Source organism: Artemia franciscana, chromosome 16 (assembly GCF_032884065.1).
Source record: "Artemia franciscana chromosome 16, ASM3288406v1, whole genome shotgun sequence".
NCBI lineage: Eukaryota > Metazoa > Arthropoda > Branchiopoda > Anostraca > Artemiidae > Artemia > Artemia franciscana.
The window spans coordinates 20,797,877-20,819,098 of record NC_088878.1 but is presented as its reverse complement, the minus strand read 5'-3'; the positions used below and the strand labels follow the sequence as shown (position 1 = coordinate 20,819,098).

At 34.9% G+C, this 21,222-nt stretch overlaps 1 protein-coding gene across 2 annotated transcripts in view; it reads left to right on the top strand.

Moving 5' to 3' along the window:
• The window catches only part of LOC136037203 (TSC22 domain family protein 1-like), a 98,366-nt gene extending 77,475 nt beyond the window's left edge, over window positions 1-20,891 (top strand). For both annotated transcript variants that reach the window (XM_065719780.1, XM_065719779.1), the window contains exon 6: window positions 15,314-20,891. In XM_065719780.1, coding sequence (XP_065575852.1) covers window positions 15,314-15,381 — 68 coding nt within the window. In that variant the 3' untranslated portion in view covers window positions 15,382-20,891. The remainder of the gene's footprint in view (window positions 1-15,313) is intronic.
• The last annotated feature ends 331 nt before the right edge of the window (window positions 20,892-21,222 follow it).

The window sequence follows — 21,222 nt, the reverse complement described above, 5'->3', positions numbered from 1 at the left end:
TACGCATAGTAATAGAAGATAGTGTCTGAACATGGATTTTGAAATGAAGATTTGGGATTTGCCAAAGACTAAAAATGAGGCAACTATATCTTTCCAGGATAAGGGGTTGTTGTCCACAACAAAACAGTGCGTCAATGGACACAACATAACTTTGTACTCTTACGAGAACCTAACCTAATCACCTTTATATATAAAATATTTAATTAAAATGTACCTGCATTGTAGTTTGTTTCACGAAAGAACCTAACTTCACTTATTGAGTGTGTTCTGAATAATACACAAGTACCTTATATTTTCCTGCTGCCCTATGGTTTTAGTGTTTCAGCGCGAGATGACAGTTTTGCTATTTTTCGACTCAGCTGTATCCATCAATTATCCGTCTTGCTTTACTGTCTGTTTCTAATTGGAAATACATCAGAACCATGCCATAATAATAAAATCAAATCGATTGTTCTTGTCAATAATAACGACCACACTCAAATCATTTATCTGAGTAAAACCGGTTTCTCTGTTTGTATTCGGTTAAAATTAGCTTAGCCTGAGTGAGAAAAATTACTATGGAGGTATATTTTAATTACGTTCTGAGCGGCCTACTTTCTATAATTCTGTGTTGTAGTTCCCATAATTTTTTCAAAAAAGTATTATATTTTCATCATGTTTTGGTATATTGCATTAGGATTAACCTGACTTCACTTCTTGAGTGTGATCGATATAATACACAAGTACCAATTCAATTTTTAAGCAAGTTTAGATAATCCTCTAGGAAAAGGTCTGAGGAATATCGCAATTTGGCTTGGTGAATGCATATGTGTCTTAAACTAATAAACCCAATGATATGAACATCTTGTACTTTTGATGCGAGTTGTAGCCGTAGGCCTTTCGCAAAACCATATTTTCAACAGGGGATATAAAACTTAAGTGACCCAGGACAAATTTCAGACATCGTCGGCCGATGTTAACGAGTCATTTCTAATGTGACTTAACAAAATTTATATAAATAAATTGATGAGCAGTCATAAGGTTACAGCGGGGAATCCAACTTACAAAGTAAGTGGAAATCTGGTATTTCACGTTCCTGTGTTGTATTTCTGGTCATAAAAGTACGCCAGAGAATTACCAAGTAGGGCCTACGCCAAGTACGCTCATTGAAGAGAGGGGGTCGACAGATTTGTCAAAACTGCAAAAAGACAATTTTTTACAAATTACGGAGACACATTGAGTGTGAAATCCAGGTAAATATTTGGGGAGCCTCAAGATTCCTTATCGTATGCACCTGCTTCTATTAGTTTTATACGAATAAGGTAAACGCAGAGCAGCAGACAAAAAGTTGAACTGCGTATGTCTGCAAATATAATTTACAATCTTCGCAATTTTTTACTTAGGCCAACTACTAAATCTATCTGTAAAAGGAGGATAGAGTGGGACCCCCCCCCCCTCACAAAAAAGAAGAAACAACAAAAACAAAATAACAGCATAAAAACATCAAGCAATCTTTTACGACAAATGAACCACAACCTGAATAAAATTTTCATGTTCTGACCCCCATCAGGGTAAGACATGTGTGTACTTGCACCGATATACATTGTTGAATAGAAGAGGGTAAAAGTAATTTACTTTAAGAATTATCTATCGAACAACCAAGATAAACTTTCAGAAGACATATTAAATTAACCGAGACTCCAGCCATTTGGGCACGGGAATGAAAAATCTATATGTATTTCTCTAAAGATCTGATCTATTTTTCATATTCCTTATGAAAAATCTAATTCCATAGGAAAGTTTACATAAGAAAGGTTGAGCTTTAGACTGAATGCACATCCAGTTTTACGTTAGACCTTAATTCTGTCTGTGCCGTCAGAAACCCGAGGCATCAAGGAAGAGCTTCCTCTCATCTCTCAAGTTTGCTGCAGCTACGACGCCCTCGCACTCTAGTTAGACCCAGGTATTGAGGTTGCGCATGTCTGCCTGATTGTTGTGCCGTTGTGTTCCGGGTTCTTCCCTTTTGAAGGGTTTCTGGTGGATACCAGTGAAGGACAGCGTTCGGATGCCTTTAGTCACTCATTCGTATCTTCGCACTCTGATCACGCTAGTCACAAGCTACTGTCTCTTTAAATTTCGTTTTAATTGCCTTATTCGTTTGTTAAGTCCAATGAATATACAGTGCCCTACGAAAGCAGTTTTCAAATAACCTACCATTCCCTTTATAGCCAACAAACAGAAGTGAAAATTCAACTTTAATGTTTTTCACATCCCCACTCTGGGGGTGAGACGTGTGTACTTACACTGATAGATGTTCTTGAACAGAAGAGGGTAGGAGGAATTCCTCTAAGAATAATTCGTCGAGCAACTAGGAGAAATTTCCAAAAACTAATTTGCTCAAGATTCTAATCTTTTAGGGGGGGGAGGAATACCTTCCTGTTGTAAAATAAATCCCATAAAATTGGTCCTCTGCACCACAACAGAACTAACTTTAGGCTGAGCACATACATCATACGTTATTCCTCATTTTCAGAGCTTATTGATTTGCATTTGATTTAAATGATACAATTTTTAGTTTCATAATAAAATCGAAATACTGTGCAATACAGTGCTTCACAATGCAGCGCTATGCTTTCAGCTGAAAACTTTAGCGTAAAGAGTGAGAAGTTAAGGAGGGGGTAGCCCCTCTCATATATGGAATAAGCTCTATTTGTTTTAGTTTAGTATTGCTCCTTTACTTTCACACAAAAAAAAATAATACGCTTCAAAAACATTACACACATCTACGGCAAGAAAGACGAATACGATTATTCTTTAAAAAAAAAACTTTTTTTTCTTCGGAGGTACTGAATATATATTGGATTCAAAGAATGACTAATCAATTAATACGAAATGCATCGAGGCGTCGTCAGAGTGCAAAATAGAGGTATCTAGAATATGTTCTGCGAATAAGCGACCAAGGGCGTCCCATCGCTGTCCTTCACGGGTATCCACCAGGATACCCATCAAAGGGTAAATTAATGTTGTTTTTTTTTAGGGGAAGGGGGCTCCCTTCCTCTTTGTGTATGGGTTTGTTAGTTCCTCCAAGAATTGGGCAACATGTAATAATTGGTGAAAATTGTAAATTATGTTTTACATTCATATACAGTGTAACTTTTGTACTGTTGTTTTTATCTTATTCATATGAAGCTAATAGAAGCAATTATGTATACCTGGAATCTTGAAGATCACTAAATACTTCCCCAAATCTCGTGATTTTCATGGTTTGTTCGATGTTTCTCCTCAGTTTCTGAATAATTTACCTCGTTGTTATGGTTTTTGCTAATTCTTTGCTCTCCTGTCCTAATGAATCATGGCCTTGTTTTTTGACCTGAAGTTGAATACAAGAACATGAAACACTAGATGTCCCCCTACGTCTGCTACTCCAATTTTATAAATATTATACATTTTGTTGTTTAGTTAGGATTGTGTATGGCGCGGTAACATCTTCTGATGGATGTTTTTGCTAGTTCACCTAAGGTTATTTTCTGTGAAATATGTGGTTTCGTGACAGATCTACAGCTTTAACTCGCATCCTAGGGACAAGATACTAATATCATTTGGTTCATCGGTTTCAGGCATATGCATTCTTCAAGCCGAACGATTTTACGCACACTTTTTTTGAAGGATACTCTAAACTTGCTCCTTTTTTTCATTCGGGCATGCTTCTAATGTACTTTCGATTTGAAAATATTGCAAAGCAAGTTTCATAAGTAAATCAGCAGATGAATAAGGCTAAATGGAATGATAGCAAAATTTGAATATTTTTTATGTTAAATAACTTTTACTTTAAATAACTTTATGTAGAGATGTTTAGGTCCGACCTGAAAGAGGGTTGGGATCGAGTCACTTTACTTAATTTAGTGTGGGAGGGGTCAAATTCACTATGGTGAGAAAAAATGTATTTTTTTTACCAAAATGCCCCAAAATGGGTATTTTTCGAAAACTAAAGGAGAGAAAAGGATTCTAGGCCTACATGCCCTACTGCACTACCCCCACCAATTGATGCCACTGGTCGAGGTTGGAAAAACGGAGGTTTAGGTCACTATTTTCATTTCTCCAGAAAGGTGTTTTTTAACTCCTCCCCTCTTATTGGGTGCCACGGTGGTTTGAAGAATCGTTTAAGTCTTGAAGCTATGGGGGTAAATGTAGGTTTTTCAAACTCCAAATAATCGTAAGCAGAACACTGATCTTGAATGACAGGGTCTGATACCAAAAACTCGCTCGTTAAGTCTCCGTCGTGGTCTCCCATCGATGGAAAAAATGGTGTTGTTCCACGAGAAACATATTACGAAGTTAGCCCCACCCCCTGTTTTGTGACAGGCGAGTCATTCTTCAGGGCGGAAAAGTCTGAGCTGCCGGGTAAATTGCGCGTGACGTGAACATGTGAACATTCCAGCCCTCGAAGCGGTCATTGCTCGAAAATCCCAAGAGAGGTTTTTTTTCCTGGCCAAGAATCTGATGAAACCAGCTGTTTCTGTAGTTCTTCTGTAATTTTCGAATTTTTGTTTTTGTATAAATTTTTCGAACTTGCCTGTGTTTAATATAGAAGACCCCGGCGTATTTTGCGCTTTTGAATAGTTGACATGCAAGTCGTTACGAAACGATGCATTACCTGTTTCCTCTCTAATTTAAAGCGAAACATACTTGTAAGAAAAAAAGAGTTCATTTCCTGTCCCAAGGAAAGGGCAAACGTAGCACCACTAAAACCGGGAATGGATGTCTTCTGTCTTGTTTTTAACATTGTAAAGAAGCCAGCAGGCGTCGGTCAGCCCTATCTTGTGCGTCAAAATAAATAATCTTTGAGTAGAGACGTTTTTTATGTTCTAAATAAAGATTTATATTAGATTTTCAACAGAAACATCAGTAATGCCGAATAAAAAAAAAATTAATAAAAGTATGATGCATTACCGGATTTTTCACGCATTTTTTATTCTTAAAAAGGGCCTGTCCTTAACTAGGCATTAGACGAGGCGTTCTTAACCATTTTATGGTCTCTTAAGTCCCTCCATCTAACTTCCATTTACGTACTATCCAAGTATTTACTAGTTGGTAAAATCCAATGACCACAAGGTCCTAAATGTTGAGAGCCATCCCAGTTGCAGCTTTTCCGCTAGGTAGGCTTAGTAGTTGAGCCTGAGGCACCATAGGGTCGGAATTCTTTGTCTTCATCAAAGAATTTACTTCGGTATAACTATCTCCTGCATAGCTATATAATACTTTTATAAATAGCGTTTGTTCAGTCCATTTGTGCAAACCCCCTAATTCAACATATTTACATATTATGTCTAGGTAATTACAAAAGACACTAAATGTAAAAATTTCCTTTCAAGTTAGCCCTTAAACAGCTCTCTAAGATGTTCCATTACCCCGCTTGAAGTGGAGAAAAAAAAGAGTATGTCACAAATTCCGTCGTAATACTACCCAGTAAATTTTCCTTGTTGTTCAAGCGAGAGTACTGTAACTATCATATGTAGGGTTTTTGGTCATGGATATTCCAGTGATGAACTTTTGTTTTGATCTGGCTCCTTTTTCTGAGGTTTCAGGCTATTTTTGAAATACACTTAAGTTGTTTTTCGAATTGAAATTTTACCATTAATACAAATCAAGATGATATATACCATTCCTAAATCAACTTAAAAATGGAAAATATTTTTCATTGGCCAGTTTTTATTAACACGCGTTTTTATTTTTTTATTTATTTATTATTTTATTTACTCTGGCCCATATTTCATGGGCTGTGGTAAAATAGCCTAAGCTAGTTTTTGTTGCTGCAAGGGTAGTATTTTGGTGTTATTCTATTTTCTTTTCTCTCCTATCTCCCCTATGTCGGTTTATTGCAAGAAAATGTCCAGGATCTAACCTCTGTGGCTATTATAGTAAGTATGGAACTCAGGCCCGATGCCCCTCCCAGACCTCGCTTTGCCCCCCCCCCCCAAGCTGAAGTTTAGTTTCTTCCAAAATCTTGTCAAAACTAAGATAAATCTGCATAATTCAAGTATCAACAGAAACAAATATGTTTTTTCTAGTTTATGTTTATCTCTATAGTACTATAAAGTACTTTTTAGTACTTTTATAGTACTAAATACTACCTTTATCATACCAAATGGCTTGTTTTTTGTTTTTACAGTCGTTTTCACTTGATTCGGAGATTTGGCTCCAACTTTGCCCCCCCCCCCAGATTTAGATTAAATTATGCCATTGAGTTATATGACCAAAAAGGGTGGTTTCTTTTTAGTCAATTCCCATGTGATTTTGCTCTCCTGAGCCTTCAGTGTGTAAACTGAGGTTAAGTCGGATGTTTATGCTAGTCCATGCTATTCTCTGAAGTTGGTCCACCAAGCTTTAGTTTCATCGAGCCATATATCTCCTTCCAAATGGAAAGTTCTATTCTGGCTGCTAACAGTTGATTTAGGGGGTCTGACAAGTTCATTGGTCTGGTACATGTAAGAAACATTAGGTAATGACTGTGCAAATGTGAAGTAAATCCTGATTAATTACAAAGCAAGCAGAAGACAAAGAATGGGTCCTTGTCCCCATCTACCTGTCAGTAGAAAGGCTGGCATGTTTCCATGTTTTTTAAAATAAAATAACGGAAGCATTTTCATTGTGTAATACTTTGGGAAAAAGTGAGTCTGCCATCCCTCCCTCCTACCCTCCCCTCCCATTGGTATTTTTTTTAGAAAGCTAGGTATGTTCCACCTAATTTGAACCAGGGTCATACAAAGATTTTCAATATTGCATTGAAGAACCAAAGAAGGCGATCAGCCCGTCCAACATCATTTAGGCACAGGAATAGCTTCCATTTCAAAAGCCTTAATTCAATAAGAAGGGTTCCGTGTACTTCAACAGGGTGAGCTCCAACATAAAGGACTTGAAGCAAAATTTGCCCCTTTGCAGTTAGATTTCCTTTGTTCCGACGTCCACCGCCGCTGAGGAAAAGTTCTCCAGTCCTTCTAAGAGTCAGACGTTAGTGCACTAAAGACGAGCTTAAAAAAAAAAAAAAAAAAAAAAAAACGAAAAGAAAAGAAAAACTTCGAAGACACATGTTCGTTTTAATATGCCTATACCAGTTATGGGGTATTGACCATGGGTGCTATGCAATTGGTTAATTTTCCAACACACTTAGTTTTTTTTTTTTTTTCATTGTTATGTGTAATGACGCCAGGGTGAATTTGTGAACAAACCGGATAATTCTGTTTACAATTTAAGGTGCATGTTTCATACTGTCTCAAGATTAATTGCCAAAGAATTTTGAATCTCGCCCAACTTTGAAGCCGCGTGTGTCATACCATACCTTTGAATATCTCAAATTTCTTAATTTTCGATCGTGCTTATTTTTCTATAATCCTTTCCCCTAAAAAGTCTAACTTTTGGCAGTCAATAACAAACACTTGATGAGATGTTTTTGCTATTTATATTCTCAAAGGGTTTTATACTTAGTTTTGGTTGTTTTTGGACGATATGCTTGTGTTTTCGATATTAGATCATTTTGAACCACGTCCGAATTATTTTGCATTTACTTATCGATCAAACACTTCTTGGTAACGAACTGTAGTAAGGAGCGACCCGGCTCAATAGTAACCAAAACTCTAAAAAAACAGAATTTCAATACCAATAGCTACATCAAAAGAATCGCATTTCAATGCTGATTTTAAATATAAAAGTTTAATCAAGTTTAGTTTTACCCATTAAAAGTTACGAACCTGAGAAAATTTGCCTTATTTTAGAAAATAGGGGAAAATACCCCATAAAGTCATAGAATCTTAACGAAAATCACACCATTACATTCAGCGTATCAGAGAACCCTACTACAAAAATGTGGAATTTTAAATTTTTTGCCAGAAGGCAGATCACGGATGCGTGTTTATTTGTTTTTTGTTGTTTTTTTTTCCAGGGGTAATCACACCGACCCAGTGATCATAGAATGTTGCAAGAGGGTTCATCCTAACGGAAATGAAACTAGTGCCATTTTTAAGTGACCAAAAAAATTGGAGGGCACCGTGGCCCCCTCCCACATCAATTTTCTTCCCAAAGTTACCGGATCAAAGTTCTGAGATAGCCATTTTATTCAGCATAGTCTAAAAACCTTATTACTATGTCTTTGGGGACGACTTACTCCCCTACAGTCCCCGTGGGAGGGGCTGCAAGTTACAAACTTTGACCAGTGCTTATATATAATAATGGTTAATGGGAAGTGTAGACATTTTCAGGGGTATTTTTTGGCTTGGGGGGAGCTGTTGAGAAGAGGGAGATATGTTAGGGGGACGATTCCATGGTGGAATTTGTCATGAGGGAAAAAAATTTCCATGAAGGTTTAAAAAAAACAATGAAAAAATAAATATGAAGAAGTTTTTTCAACTAAAATTAAGGAGTAGCATTAAAACTTAAGACGGAACAGAAATTATTACGCATATGAGGGGTTCACCTCCTCCTAATACCTCGCTCTTTACGCAAAAGTATTCTTAGTAATTTCAACTATTTATTCTACGGCCTTTTGATATTCAGCGGTCATTCTTAAGGAATCGGGACAAAATTTAAGTTTTAATATAAAGAGCGAGGTACTGACGAGGGGGTAAACGCCCTCATATACGTAATAAAAACATACGAATACAGAAGTTCGTTGCGTAAGGTAATTCGTAAGTTACGTTCTAGTTGCCTTTTTAAGTAACCAAAAAATTTAGGGGGCAACTATTCCTCCTCCCCCGCTCCTTTTTTTCTCAAAATCATTCGATCAAAACTATAAGAAAACCATTTAGCCAAAAAAAAAAAAAAAAAAAAAAAAAAAAAAATGCAAATTTCGTTTTAGAAAAACGTTCAGAAATTAAATAAAGAAAACAAGTTTATTTAACTGAAAGTAAGGAGCGACATTAAAACTGAAAACGAACAGAAATTACTTCGTATATGAAAGGGGCTGCTCCCTTCTCAACGCCCCGCTCTTTACGCTAAAGTTTTTTACTGTTTTAAAAAGTAGAGTTGAGAGAAAGTGTCAAACTTTAGCGTAAAGAGCGGGGCGTTGAGGAGGGAGCAGCCCCTTCCATATACAAAGTAAAATCTGTTCGTTTTAAGTTTTAATGTTGCTCCTTACTTTCTGCTGAAAAACTTGTTTTTTTTTATTTAATCTTCCAAAGAGATGTAGGTGGTCATTACATTGATGTTGGCGGAATATCAATAATACATCTGAGAAATCCTAGAAATCAGAGGGTGATCACCTCTGTAGCCTTTTAAATTACAAAAAAGGCAATTTGCTTTCAATTGTGTTTTATGTATGCTTTACATTATTTTAAATGTAGAGGACTGTTACAATTATCAGCCCTTCAATTTTAAATGGGAAAGATGTTATATATGTGTTTTATAGCAGGGCGAATCTAAAGCAAAATCTCGGGGGGCCAATGTGACAAGGGTGCCAATTACCAAAATCTTGGGAAGGGGGGCAGTGTGACAAAGGTGCTAATAATTGACCAAATTGCCAAATTTATTCTTAAGAAAAAAAAAGAATGAAAAAGCTGAAAAAACAAAACAGAGAAAGAGGGTGTCAGAAATCATCTTGGGGGCTCAGGCCTCCCCTGGAACCGCCAGTGTTTTACTGTCTCTACGCATTTTAATACAAAGCTCCCGTTTGAAGAACGTGTTAAGAGATAGTCATAATCTCATAAAATGAAGAATGGGCTTGGTTAAAACTTCGTAAAAGTAGCAGTAGGTCTCTTGTACTCCGTCTGGTTGTTTTCTCATTCTGAGTGAAGCTGTTGAAATGCAGATGACCCTCAGTATTGATTCTACTAGAGGATTTTGTATTGTTCGCAATATCAATTCTCAACCGTGTATTTTGTTGAATTTTTTCTTACTTCCCGTTCGAAAAACCGAGTTCTTAAATATATAATCTTTTGAAAATGCCATGATTGATTTTGGAGGCTCCCCAAGTGTAACAATGAACTTGGCAATGCTCAGATAGTAGTACTAGTTAAATTATGATCACAGGGTATCAATTTGGGCTGTAGTATGTTTCTACAGCATCAACTGTTTGTGTTTTAACCACGCTTGGAGTAGCACGTAAACATGTGTAGCAAGAAATAATACGGGCGTTGGCCAAGTTTTTCTCTTTGCATTCACCTTCGCTTCAAGCATTATAAAACAAACGCTGACACAGTTTTTCAAAGAAAAATAAATGATATGTTGACGTGTTGACGGGGAGTACCAAAGATGGTTATTCCTGTAGTTTATTTTGTTTAGAAAAAAAGCCTTCAGTCTCTGAATTCTTGTTTATTTGCCTCCATGAGATAGAAGGCTTCGTTAATGAATCAAGTGCGCAGGAGAATAGGCAATAAGACGGAAATATGAAGTTTATACCAGAATTATCGTGAAATTTTTCTTCAAAATGTCAGGAAGCTGATTAAAAGTGTCCTGATCTTTATGGGCTTAAAAATGAACTTTGATTTTGCCATTTTTCCCCAAATGCATCAGATCAAGATTTTGAGACAGTCATTTTGTTGAAAATGTTACAAAGGTCAAATAACTAATGCCTCCGGGTTCAGGATTGAAACCCCTCCCCCCATACTCCCTGGAGAAAGGACTGTAAGATGTGTAAGTTGTATATAATGAACATACAAGGTTTTTATGGAAGGTTTGGCCGTATAAACTTCGGAGAAGGCTCATTTGATTAGAAATCGGTGTTCCTTGGAAGAGTCAAAAGTGATCAGAGGGCAAATAGCCCCCCATGCCCCTTTTTCTCTAGTGGTTCCGATAAAAATTGTGAGATAGCTCTTTTGTTCAAAACGGTCTAAAGATAGAATAACTATGGTTCCAGGTTTGACAGCTCCTAGGTCAAGGGCTTTAAGTTATGCAAGTTCCTTATTGTTATCATATAAGGTTTTTATGAAGGGATGTTCGTATAAACTTAGGATGGGGCTCATTATATTGGAAATAAGAATGCCCTTTTTAAGAGTCAAAAGTGATAGGAGGGCAACCAGTACCCCTCCCCCCTTACGCCCTTTTCACCCCCATTTTGTTCATTTTGTACCATTTTGTTCAAAATAGTCCTAAGGGAAAATAACTATGCCTCCTGGGTTGACGAAACCCCCCACAGTCCCCATGGCAAGGGCTGTATGTTATGAAAGTTGCACATTGTTAACATATAAGGTTTTTGTGGAAGGGGTGGTCGTATAAACTTTGGAGGGGGCACATGCGATTGAAAATCGAAATCTCTCGTTCCTTTTTTAAGAGTCCAAAGTGATAAATTGGCAACTAGTCCCCTTTCCCCTTTTCTTATAATTTTTTCTTATAATGCATCCAATTAAAATTTTGAGATAGCCATTTTGTTAAAATTGGTCCAAAAGTCAAATAACTATGCTTCTGGATTTTACAACCCCCATCCATCTAGAGGGTATTAAGTTGAAAATTAAAAGGTATGTGGGGGAAATGTTGACAAGAGATTTGAGGAAACCAGCTCCCTCCTTGACCTTTTTAGGTACATCCTCTGCTCAATATTGATTGAAATTTTGGAATTGTCATTTTGTTCAAACTAGTCAAAAGGTCTAATAGCTATACTTCCAGGGTCCCATGCCTCCAAAGCACCGGGGCATGGATTGTAAATAATGCAATTTGCCCATTGCTTACATGCTGGATTTGTCATTAGAAAAGGGCGAAATAATTGATTCTGGGTGTATCTGAAAAGGCTAAGGGCTTTAAAGTGAAACCTTGAAGAATGTTGAGATGTACTGTACTAAATCAAAAGACTCTATGGTCACGCAGTTTTTCAAAAGGATTATCTGCAATATTTTAGGAATAGCTGAAGAATATTGAGTTGAACTTTTCAGAAAATGTTGAGTGATGTTGAAAAGTGGTTAGGAGGCCGCAAGTCCATCTGAAAATAGTTGCCCTCCCTCCAAAAATTCTCGATCAAAAATTTTGAAATAGACATCTTACTCAAAATAGTCAAAAGTTCAAATAGTTATTCCTCTGCGAATGAAATAATCTCCAACAGCTTGGGAGAGAATTCCAAACACAATTAAACACAATGAGTGTGCTGATTGTCAGAAGGACGTATAATCAATATCTAGGGAACGACTGAGGGTATTAAGTTGAAAATTTCGTGGGATGTTGAAGAGCTATCGGAAGGCAACCAGCCCCTCTTGCCCTTTTTAGATGCTCCCTTCCCTCATAACTGATCAGACTTTTGAAAACGCGATTTGTTCAAAACAGTTAACATGTCTAGTAACTATGCCTACGGGGATTCAATGCCCTCAACAGCAACCAGTCTCCAAATGAGACTGGTTGCGACTGCAATTGTGACTACTTGCGTCTGTGACTGTGACTGCTTGTAACTGCTACCTACTACATATATTTGTGACTACTTTTAGGGAACGTTGTGGGGGATGTTGAACTTTTAAGCTTTTACGTTAAATAAAAAACGTTCATGTTCAAATAGGGAATGTTGAAAAACTTGAAACTTTGGCTATCAAAAACGAATAGAAATTAATTGTAAAAACTTTCCGAGAAAAGTTTTCTTAAAGAAAAGCATACAGCCATATTGAACTTAAGACCAGCAGAAATAAATTCCTACAATTGAAACTCAAAACGACCAGAAATTACTATTAAAGTTTAAATGAAGCCCAAAAGGAACACAGATTAAATAAACTGTCATTGCAAACATACAACATGTACTAATATAAATGAATAAATCAATCTAAATAAACCAAACTTAAATTTGATATTCAAGTCAAACTTAAAACGAACAAAAATTACTGCAGACAAGCGTTTGTCTTTTACCCTTTCCCTCTCGTCTTACTATCAAAAGCATACTACGTCAATTCCGCTTTACTGAAAACGAATTATTTTACAAATGAATTCCTTGTACTTACAACATTGAAAATAAAAATCATAGTGAAATAAAAACTTGAGCTGCTGAGTCTTGAGCAGTTAATGTCATTATATACCAGATATTCAGTTTAAGTTTATTAATTCTTTCCTGGAACTGTTCAACACGCGTATAGTTTTCAGTAATACTTAAATGACTCAGAAGGGTTTAAACTTCTACAGTTAGGGGAGGAGGAAGAGGAGAATAGCCAAGCTCTTGTCGGTAGTAATTTTTGTTTGATTTAAATATTTAATTCAACTTTTGCTTGTTTTAAGACTTATTTATTCATTTGTGTTAGTACCTGTTGAATGTTTGTTTGCTATGATAGTTTTATTTAATTTCTGTTCTTTTTATGTTTCATTTTTGTTTTACTATAATGTTTGATCGTTTATAGTTTGAATTATTATAGGAATGTATTTCTGCTGGTCTTTAGTTTAACATGGCTCTTTACTTTTCTTTGAAAAACTTCTTTTTCGGAAAGTTTTTTCTTTTACTTAATAACCTGAAACGGCAATGTTATGGAGTAGCTTTCTCATAATGAGAGAATCTCATTGCTTACAAATGCAGTAATAGCCTATATATTTTAAATGACTAACAGCATCAGCATCTAAAATTGCTCTGAAAAAGATGTCATGCTTATTTAATAGTATACTTGTCATCAAGGTCTTACGCCGTTTATAGTGTGTCTTCTATTAATTTAATAGTACAAAATTAAAATGTTGTAAATTTTATACTTTCAATTAGTTTGTAAATGTTTGCGATAACTGTAAAGTAGAATTTCGATTGTCGAAATTTTGTAACCTGTTAGTGTTACCTTTGGCCAATGACCATTGTTCTCATGAAATTGTGCCTCTGAAAATAATTTCAATTTGATTATATGCTCAAGGGTATATCTGCTTGTGTAGCTTGTAATGACTTTAAGTGTGGATCAGGGTTGCTGCCAAGGTTTTTTGAAGCATCTCAACACCGGAATAATGCGTATCTATGTAGTTCAAAACATATGTCGATGTAGTCCAGGTCCGTATCCAGGATTTTTGTTCGGTAGGGGGAGGGTGCCTTACGAAAAAATCATTTAAAAGGCACCAAAAACGTATTTTTATGTATTTTATTGCATTTTTACGAGCTGGACAAACATTTCGGGGGGGGGGTCAAACTCCATACCCTTCCCCTGAATAAGGCCTTGTAATCTACAATATTTAAATGTTTTTCAAGGGCCTCACACAATCCTAAACATAACCAATACTATAAAATGCTTCCTATGGAAGAAGACTAATAATCTTTATACAAAAAAAAAAAATCATTTTGACTGCATTCATGCCCGGAATGTGGCAACAGTGCTTGCAGCATTGACCGTACGATATCGTTCGGCAGAGTGTGTTGCATGCAACCTAAGGTGACAAATTTATACCTAGTTTCGGTAAGTAGGCTATATCTGTTTTGTCTCATGAGTAAGTGGTTGAGTTGAAACTTCGAGAGAACTTTTTTTTTGGGGGGGGGGGGGGGTAGGATGCTTATGATTTGGCGCTTAGGGGAAGGGATAAAGTTTTTTTTTTTTCAGTACTTACGCAGAGTACATACCTACTTTCTATTTCTACGTTTTTAACCCGTCGTCTAACAGATAGCTGCTAGTAGACATGTAATAAGCTGGTAATAAATCTATGATTGCATGCCTGTATAATAAACCTATAATTTTCGGATGAATTTCTCAGAGCTAGTGCATTATAATCAGCTTATACTTATTTCCTCTTAGATTAAAGAAATTAGAAATCTCTTACGAAACGTTTTCTTTTTTTTCAAACAGGCTTCTTTCAACTTAACATAAATTGAAAAGCAATTAGTTTTTTATTGGAAATGATTCAAGTTGATCATCTACGGCGGTATTAAACTGGCCAAAATTAGCTCGCTATAATTGTTGGCGCAATATATATTCTTAGTTTTTTTTTATGGATTGTGGAATCCTCTTATTTATTTATTCTTTTTTTTTTGCATTCAATTTATAATGTACGAGTTAGTTAGGGAACGTTTTCTATTAAACAAGATTTTGAAAAAAAAAAATATAACAACAGTGAAACGGTTATTTAGTGTGAGAAGTTTCTGTGCTGAATAATTGGACCAATTATTATCTTAGCCACGTTTTCTTGGGGTCCTTAGTGGTTATATTAAACTTATCCGCTAGAATAACAATTATACGAAAATACGCTTTAAAGGATGGTCTGATAAAGCCAAGGCTGAAGAGTTGAGAGTCGATTGTTTCTTTCTTTCTTTTTGCCCATCTTCTTTTTTTCTTTGATCAATCTCACTGTATGAGGGGGGGGGGTAATAGTTTTTTCATAGTTTTTAACTAGAAGTGTTTTCCTTTCGACTTAAGTTTGCATAGAAGCAAGTGTGTGGGTTTACTCGTTCTATTTGCATAGATTCATGAACATTTTCTTTATCTTGTAGGTGCTGTGCCATCGGAATTTCTCGCTCAACTAGATATTCAAAAGAATAGTGGGATAACCAAAAATTGACGGTAAATCAAAACGAAATATGATGTAAATAATTCACATATTGTCTTTCGGAATGAAATGTGTATATAGTTTATGTATTATATTGTGCCCTTTTCTCTAGTCAGAGAATTTATTTCCTGGACGGCTTCTTGATGAGTCAAAAATGTGTGATATTGACCCGAACGCTAGTGCTCGCATCTTTGCTCACAAAAATACGTTTGGATTTTAGTTGTATATTTGTGCGTTTACTGCCATCTTGCGGAAGTGGATTTTTGGGGCATTCCCTTTGTGATCTTTGGCTACGGTTTGTTGTCTTTTATTGTTTACAATTACTTATTATAATGTTTATCGTTATTCGTTTTTAGCTATATTCGTTTGCCAAACATGTTTGATTTCGTTTTTATAGCGTCTCTTGGTTTTTATTTTCAATATTTCGTATCTTGTAGTTTAGTTTTGTTTTGGTGTTTTTTCGTTTGTTTTTTCTTTTTTTGGAAAAAAGGGTTTTATGTAGGTTTGATTTGCTGCAGGGCATAGACACAAAAGTTAAGTCAAATTCTTCGTGATGAATTATTGTATGGTTGAATAGATACGTTTTTATGAATGGACAGTGGGTTTCGTTAATTGCTCAGGTGTGACAGTGACTGAATCAGATACAGTTCTTCAACAAAATTAAAAGATTGTAATTCGAATAAAAATTTTCTTTGTATATTATGCTGAAAATCATCTTTTTTATTCCAGAAAAAAAAGATCATTTCACAATATTTGCGTTATTTTCTAACAACAAATCTTCTCACAATTTTGTAAAGAAAGCTTTCGTATAAAGTTGTATTACAAGTATTGAGTCGTAAAACAACGCATATGTTAAGCTCATAAATGTCAAGTCGAAACTAAGTCGTTTTTTAAATTTTAATCTTGACTATTTGTACCCACGTTTCCCTTGTTACACACACGTTTCTTCAGTATGCGTGCTCTGCACTTCAAACTCTCCTTTTTAAATCTCGTTTGTTTTTCCGAATTAAAAAACGTGTTTAAATTTCTCATGTTGAAAAGCAGTGCTTCCACCACCCTGAATTTTTCGATGCTTCCCTAAATTCCCCACCGAAGAAATTTGGGTTCTACAAAAAATAACATTAATAGAAATTATCGATTTCTATTTATATTAGTGTCCGCGAATTTACGAACGCTATGAGGAGATTCCAGAGAACCTAATTTTCTCTTGGGGAAACTGAAAAATTCAGGAATATTTGCGTGTTTGAAGTTAATACATTTCTAGCACAAAAATATTGTTTTTTTCTTTTTTTAAATATGTATATTTTGCATCTCAGTTAATGCGTAGAAGTTGTGCGAAAAACCGTTGTTCCCGTGACTGGGTCAGAACATCTTAAAATTATTTGTGATGTTTGATATGTGTTAAAATCTCAAATTTCTCTTACTGCACGAATTTTTAGCGCCCAAAGTTTTATTTTTCCGAGTCGTTGAACTTGAAGTATTTTAATCTAAGCTAAGCTTCTTCACAAAGGTACTTATATTATTCCAAAATCATTAGTAATCACAAGAGCTGCCAAAGGTGAGGATCAGGCCCTCTTCCCCCAATCAAAGTAAATACAGAATACAAAAATGGCAATGATAACATAGTCTAAAAATGTTCTAAAAATAAGTCAGTTTAAGAAGATATTTATTACGAATGAAACAAAAAGCTTACCAATTATTCTTAGATTTAAGCAGAAAGTTCGGATTACCTCTCACATTATCTTATTAATCGAACCTCTGATATTTTTTTGTTGCTCTATTTTAAAGACGTTGACAAAAAGTAAACAGCCAGTAAATATATTTTCTTTGCTTATGTTATTAACGGATAATGTTTGCTTGGTTTTCCTAGCCTAGCAATAAATTTTACATTTTGAAACCGAAATTTCATCAAAGATCTTATCTTATTATTGTAATTGTTTGGAAAGATAGGGCCTCTTTTTTGATAGGTGTCATTGTGTCAAAGTTCAGTTTAAAATACACATCTTTATCTGAGTAATCTGAAATATTAATTTAAAAAAAAGGTTGACCAATTGTTGGTAAATGAGCTATTCAAAACTAAGTCGCTGGAATTACTTTTCAAATTTTGAAAGCCTGCCATGAAATTCCGTAAATAAAAATAGCCCCCGAAATAAAATAAAAAAAGTGGCCTTAGTATACTCAAATACGTTTTCAAGCCAAGTGAATCAACCCTGTGTAAAACGTATCAAGTATACATTCCCCAGATTAAAAAAAAATGAGAAAGAACTGATCAGAACATTTTAATTACAATCCAACTAAACATCTTGTTTTCTAACTTTCCTCGATGTTAGTTTGAAACCTATGCGGCGTAAATATTTAATTATAATTTATAAATAATTAAAAAAAAATTTAATGGTTGATGCTAATGAATTTTGGGTCAAGTGTTAAGTTCCACTTTAATTATAACTTGTATTTTCTGCTTTTATTTTTAATTATTTTAAGGCCTATTTTCTGGTCTTTCATTCATTTCGTTTATATTGTATAGAATATAAAAATGATAGATATTTAACTCAGTATATATTAGCTACGGGATGGAACGCCAAATATGTGTCGGAATACCTCTTGTTTGCATATCAAAAGACCAAGGAATAGACTAGAAAAATTTCTAATTTGTTTTTAGCAGTTTTAAATTTGAGGGCTAAATTTTTATTTTTGGTGTAAAAAGTTGTAAGTTTTTAAACTTAAAAATGTAGATACAAATGTTAGATCGGATAGCAAATACCTTCCTATTTGTGAGAAATTGACAAGAGTTCTATTACTGGGTTTCCTACTTTGGCCTGGTTTCATTATCAAATCGAGCGTTGTATCGCCAACTTTAAATAGAAGTTACATGGGTTGTACCTATTTTGAACATTTTAAAAATAGAACGAAAAAAAGTATTTTTTGTGTGAAAAACACAGTAAGAATGGTCTTTATACACCTCCCCGTCCTGCTTCCCTCAACTTGTCTAAGGAAAACAGATAGGGCTCCATGTTGCTACTAAAATCAAAGTCCAATTGACCAGATCTCTTGGTTCGAGGTCGCAATTTGGTGTAGATGAAGCATAAAAGCAAATTAAAATACTTAAGAAAAAAGCATTTGTATATGTTTTTAAAAAATTGGTTCTGAAGAAGAATAAAAACTTAACACTCCTAGACCAGGTTAATCTATAAGGCATACCGTTGGACGGAGTAAATTTTACGACAGAATACCTATAAATTAGAATATACGTTCCATATTTTTGGACCAGTTTTTGTAGAAGAACGGCTTTTTTAGGACAATATTTGTGTCAAAGCTCAAAATTCTCAAATATTTCTGCTAATGAAACAAAAGAAAATATAATGCATCGTTAACCACTAAAAAAGGAATAATTCTAATTTATCTGAAGAACTAAAATAAACTGGAAAAAAAAAACCATTAAATATGCTGATTTTAAAGCGAAGGGACGGATTACAGATCTTGGTTCGACATAAATGTCACCTGAAGGCTTTGGAATTTTTGGAGTAAATTCTTTTTTCTGTTCCAAAAGGAGGATTATGTGATATTATAAGACTCGTGCAATTATTGAGAACAACCGATCTTGAAGAGTAAAATTGACATTTGTAGAGTTTTCATTGCTGAAAATGAAATTAGGGCTGTAGGTATTTCAGTGGCATAGCAAACATGCATTGTGTCCACTATTAAACACTGTCTGTTTCAAACCTGTCCAACTAGTAGAGGATCTTTCTTCGTAAAATTATCATAGAATAGAGTGAAACTGTGATTATTAGGCTGCCATATACTTCATTTTAAGGTATGACTTTAGAATACAGGATGACTGCACTGTTGTCCCAGGAAAGGACGGGTATCCATCCGACAGGACGGGGTATCCAATAATTCTTATATTATAGAAAAATGACAGCAAATGGAATGAGGAGATGTTTAAAAAAACGTGTTATTTTCTATAATCTCCTCCCTCCTTTTAGAAGTTATTCTTATGATAAGTCCGATGTCACTGCTTAAAGCTAACTAAAAATTAATCCTGCTTATTACAGTTAAAGTACGCATTTAAAGTGATTGACGTATAATAAGATTCGGGTGTTTAATTGAACATATAAAAACCTGATTGAATTAGTGAAAGAATCATGCATCCATTGCAAAATTTCGACAAAGTCGGAAACATTTATCGTAAGGATAGATTCCTTTTTTTCTTCCAAATAGGAGACTAAAGGTTTTTTTTCTTCCCTTTCTTGTTATGTATTTCTGTATTTTCTATTATAAAAGATTTTTGGAACATCCGTACCAACCCGATTCAATTATAATTTAGGTGGTTCTCTCCTCAAGTCACAGTTGCGGAAGAGCACTTTGCCCTGGCTTATTGATTGTTTTATTTCTTATTTAAAGTGTATTACATCATTGCAATTAATGACATTTTTTTCCCCTTTCTAAATAGATTGAAGTGAAAACTTGTGATGTGAGTTTCTTAGGTCGAATCAAGGATTTTATCAGCGTACAGTCCTAATTTATTTGTTGAATTCCCTTGACGAGTAAACTTATTATTTTCGAAACAGCTGAAGGTATAAGAATCAGACTTTTTTTATTTGTACCAAGAAAAAGTGAAATGGAATAATTAGATAGATTGCTCTGAATATAAAGTGCTTATAGATTCGAGCATAATCTACATTTATGAATAGTGAGAGGTAGTTTACCCCCCCCCCCCCTCCAAGCTCTTTTCCTGAATGTGATATGATTGTTTTCCAAAATATTTAACCCATTCCTAATTATCAAAAGTTGAAAATAATGTAGTCAGCGGTATCTTCTAAGTTCAACGTCATTCAGTCATTCATTTCAGAGTTTTAGGTAAAAAATGTATGGAGGCTTTTTTTAACTATAGATCCAAATTTGGGTGCGGCAGTTTGATAGCCAGGCATGGCAAATTATATTGGCTATTAGAATTAGTTTCATTTTCATCACTTACATATTTTTTGCTAAATAATCTCTATCTTTTGATTCTTTTCGGTTTTCTCACTGGGCTAGTAACATCGTATTTTCACCATTCCCATGCTATATTGTATTTCTTTTATCATTTTGAGATAAAGAGGTGCAATAAAAGTTAGTCAACAAGTCAGAATATCTTTTATAACTGGTGAATAATCAGTTTTTAGTTCTAGTCCGTACAGAAATGGATCTATGAAGGTACCCATTAGTGGCGCTAGGTACTTCAAACTAATTTGAATTTTATATGTCGAGAAAAAAGCCATGACTTTTTTTCAGCTTATTTTTTCTTCTTTTCATAGTAAGGGCAGTTTTCTTTTTATTTTGAGTCGGTCCTTATATTTTGTATCAAGTATGGATGTCTTGCAGAATTTGCTTGGTTATTTTTCTGTCTTTTTTTTTTTTTTTTTTTTTTTTTTTGTCGGAAGCGTTTCTTTTTGTGTGTGTGTTTTTTTTGTTCTTTTTGTATTTGTTTGCCTTGTGCCTTCGAACAATTTGTGATCGAATAAATGATATCCTTACCTGCAGAATTTATGTCTATTTGAATTTATAGTATATGTAAGGATTTCTCGAACCTTTTCAGTCTGGCACCCACATATTCCTAGACATGCCTTCGCCCCATATACAGATGCGAGCCTTTTTTTTAAAGTGAAAACAGCAATGAAACGCAAAAATGTATCTTCACGACAGGCTTGCAGCTGTAACTTGTTCCAAAGGGACAAGATACTCATGTTATCAGATTCATTAGTCTCTGATATATCCATTGAACAAGGCAGGATTATGATACATACAATTTCTCCTTGCTTAGAAGCAGAACTTTCTTAAAAACAGAAAAATTGTTCTTTTTTCGTCAATATTGAA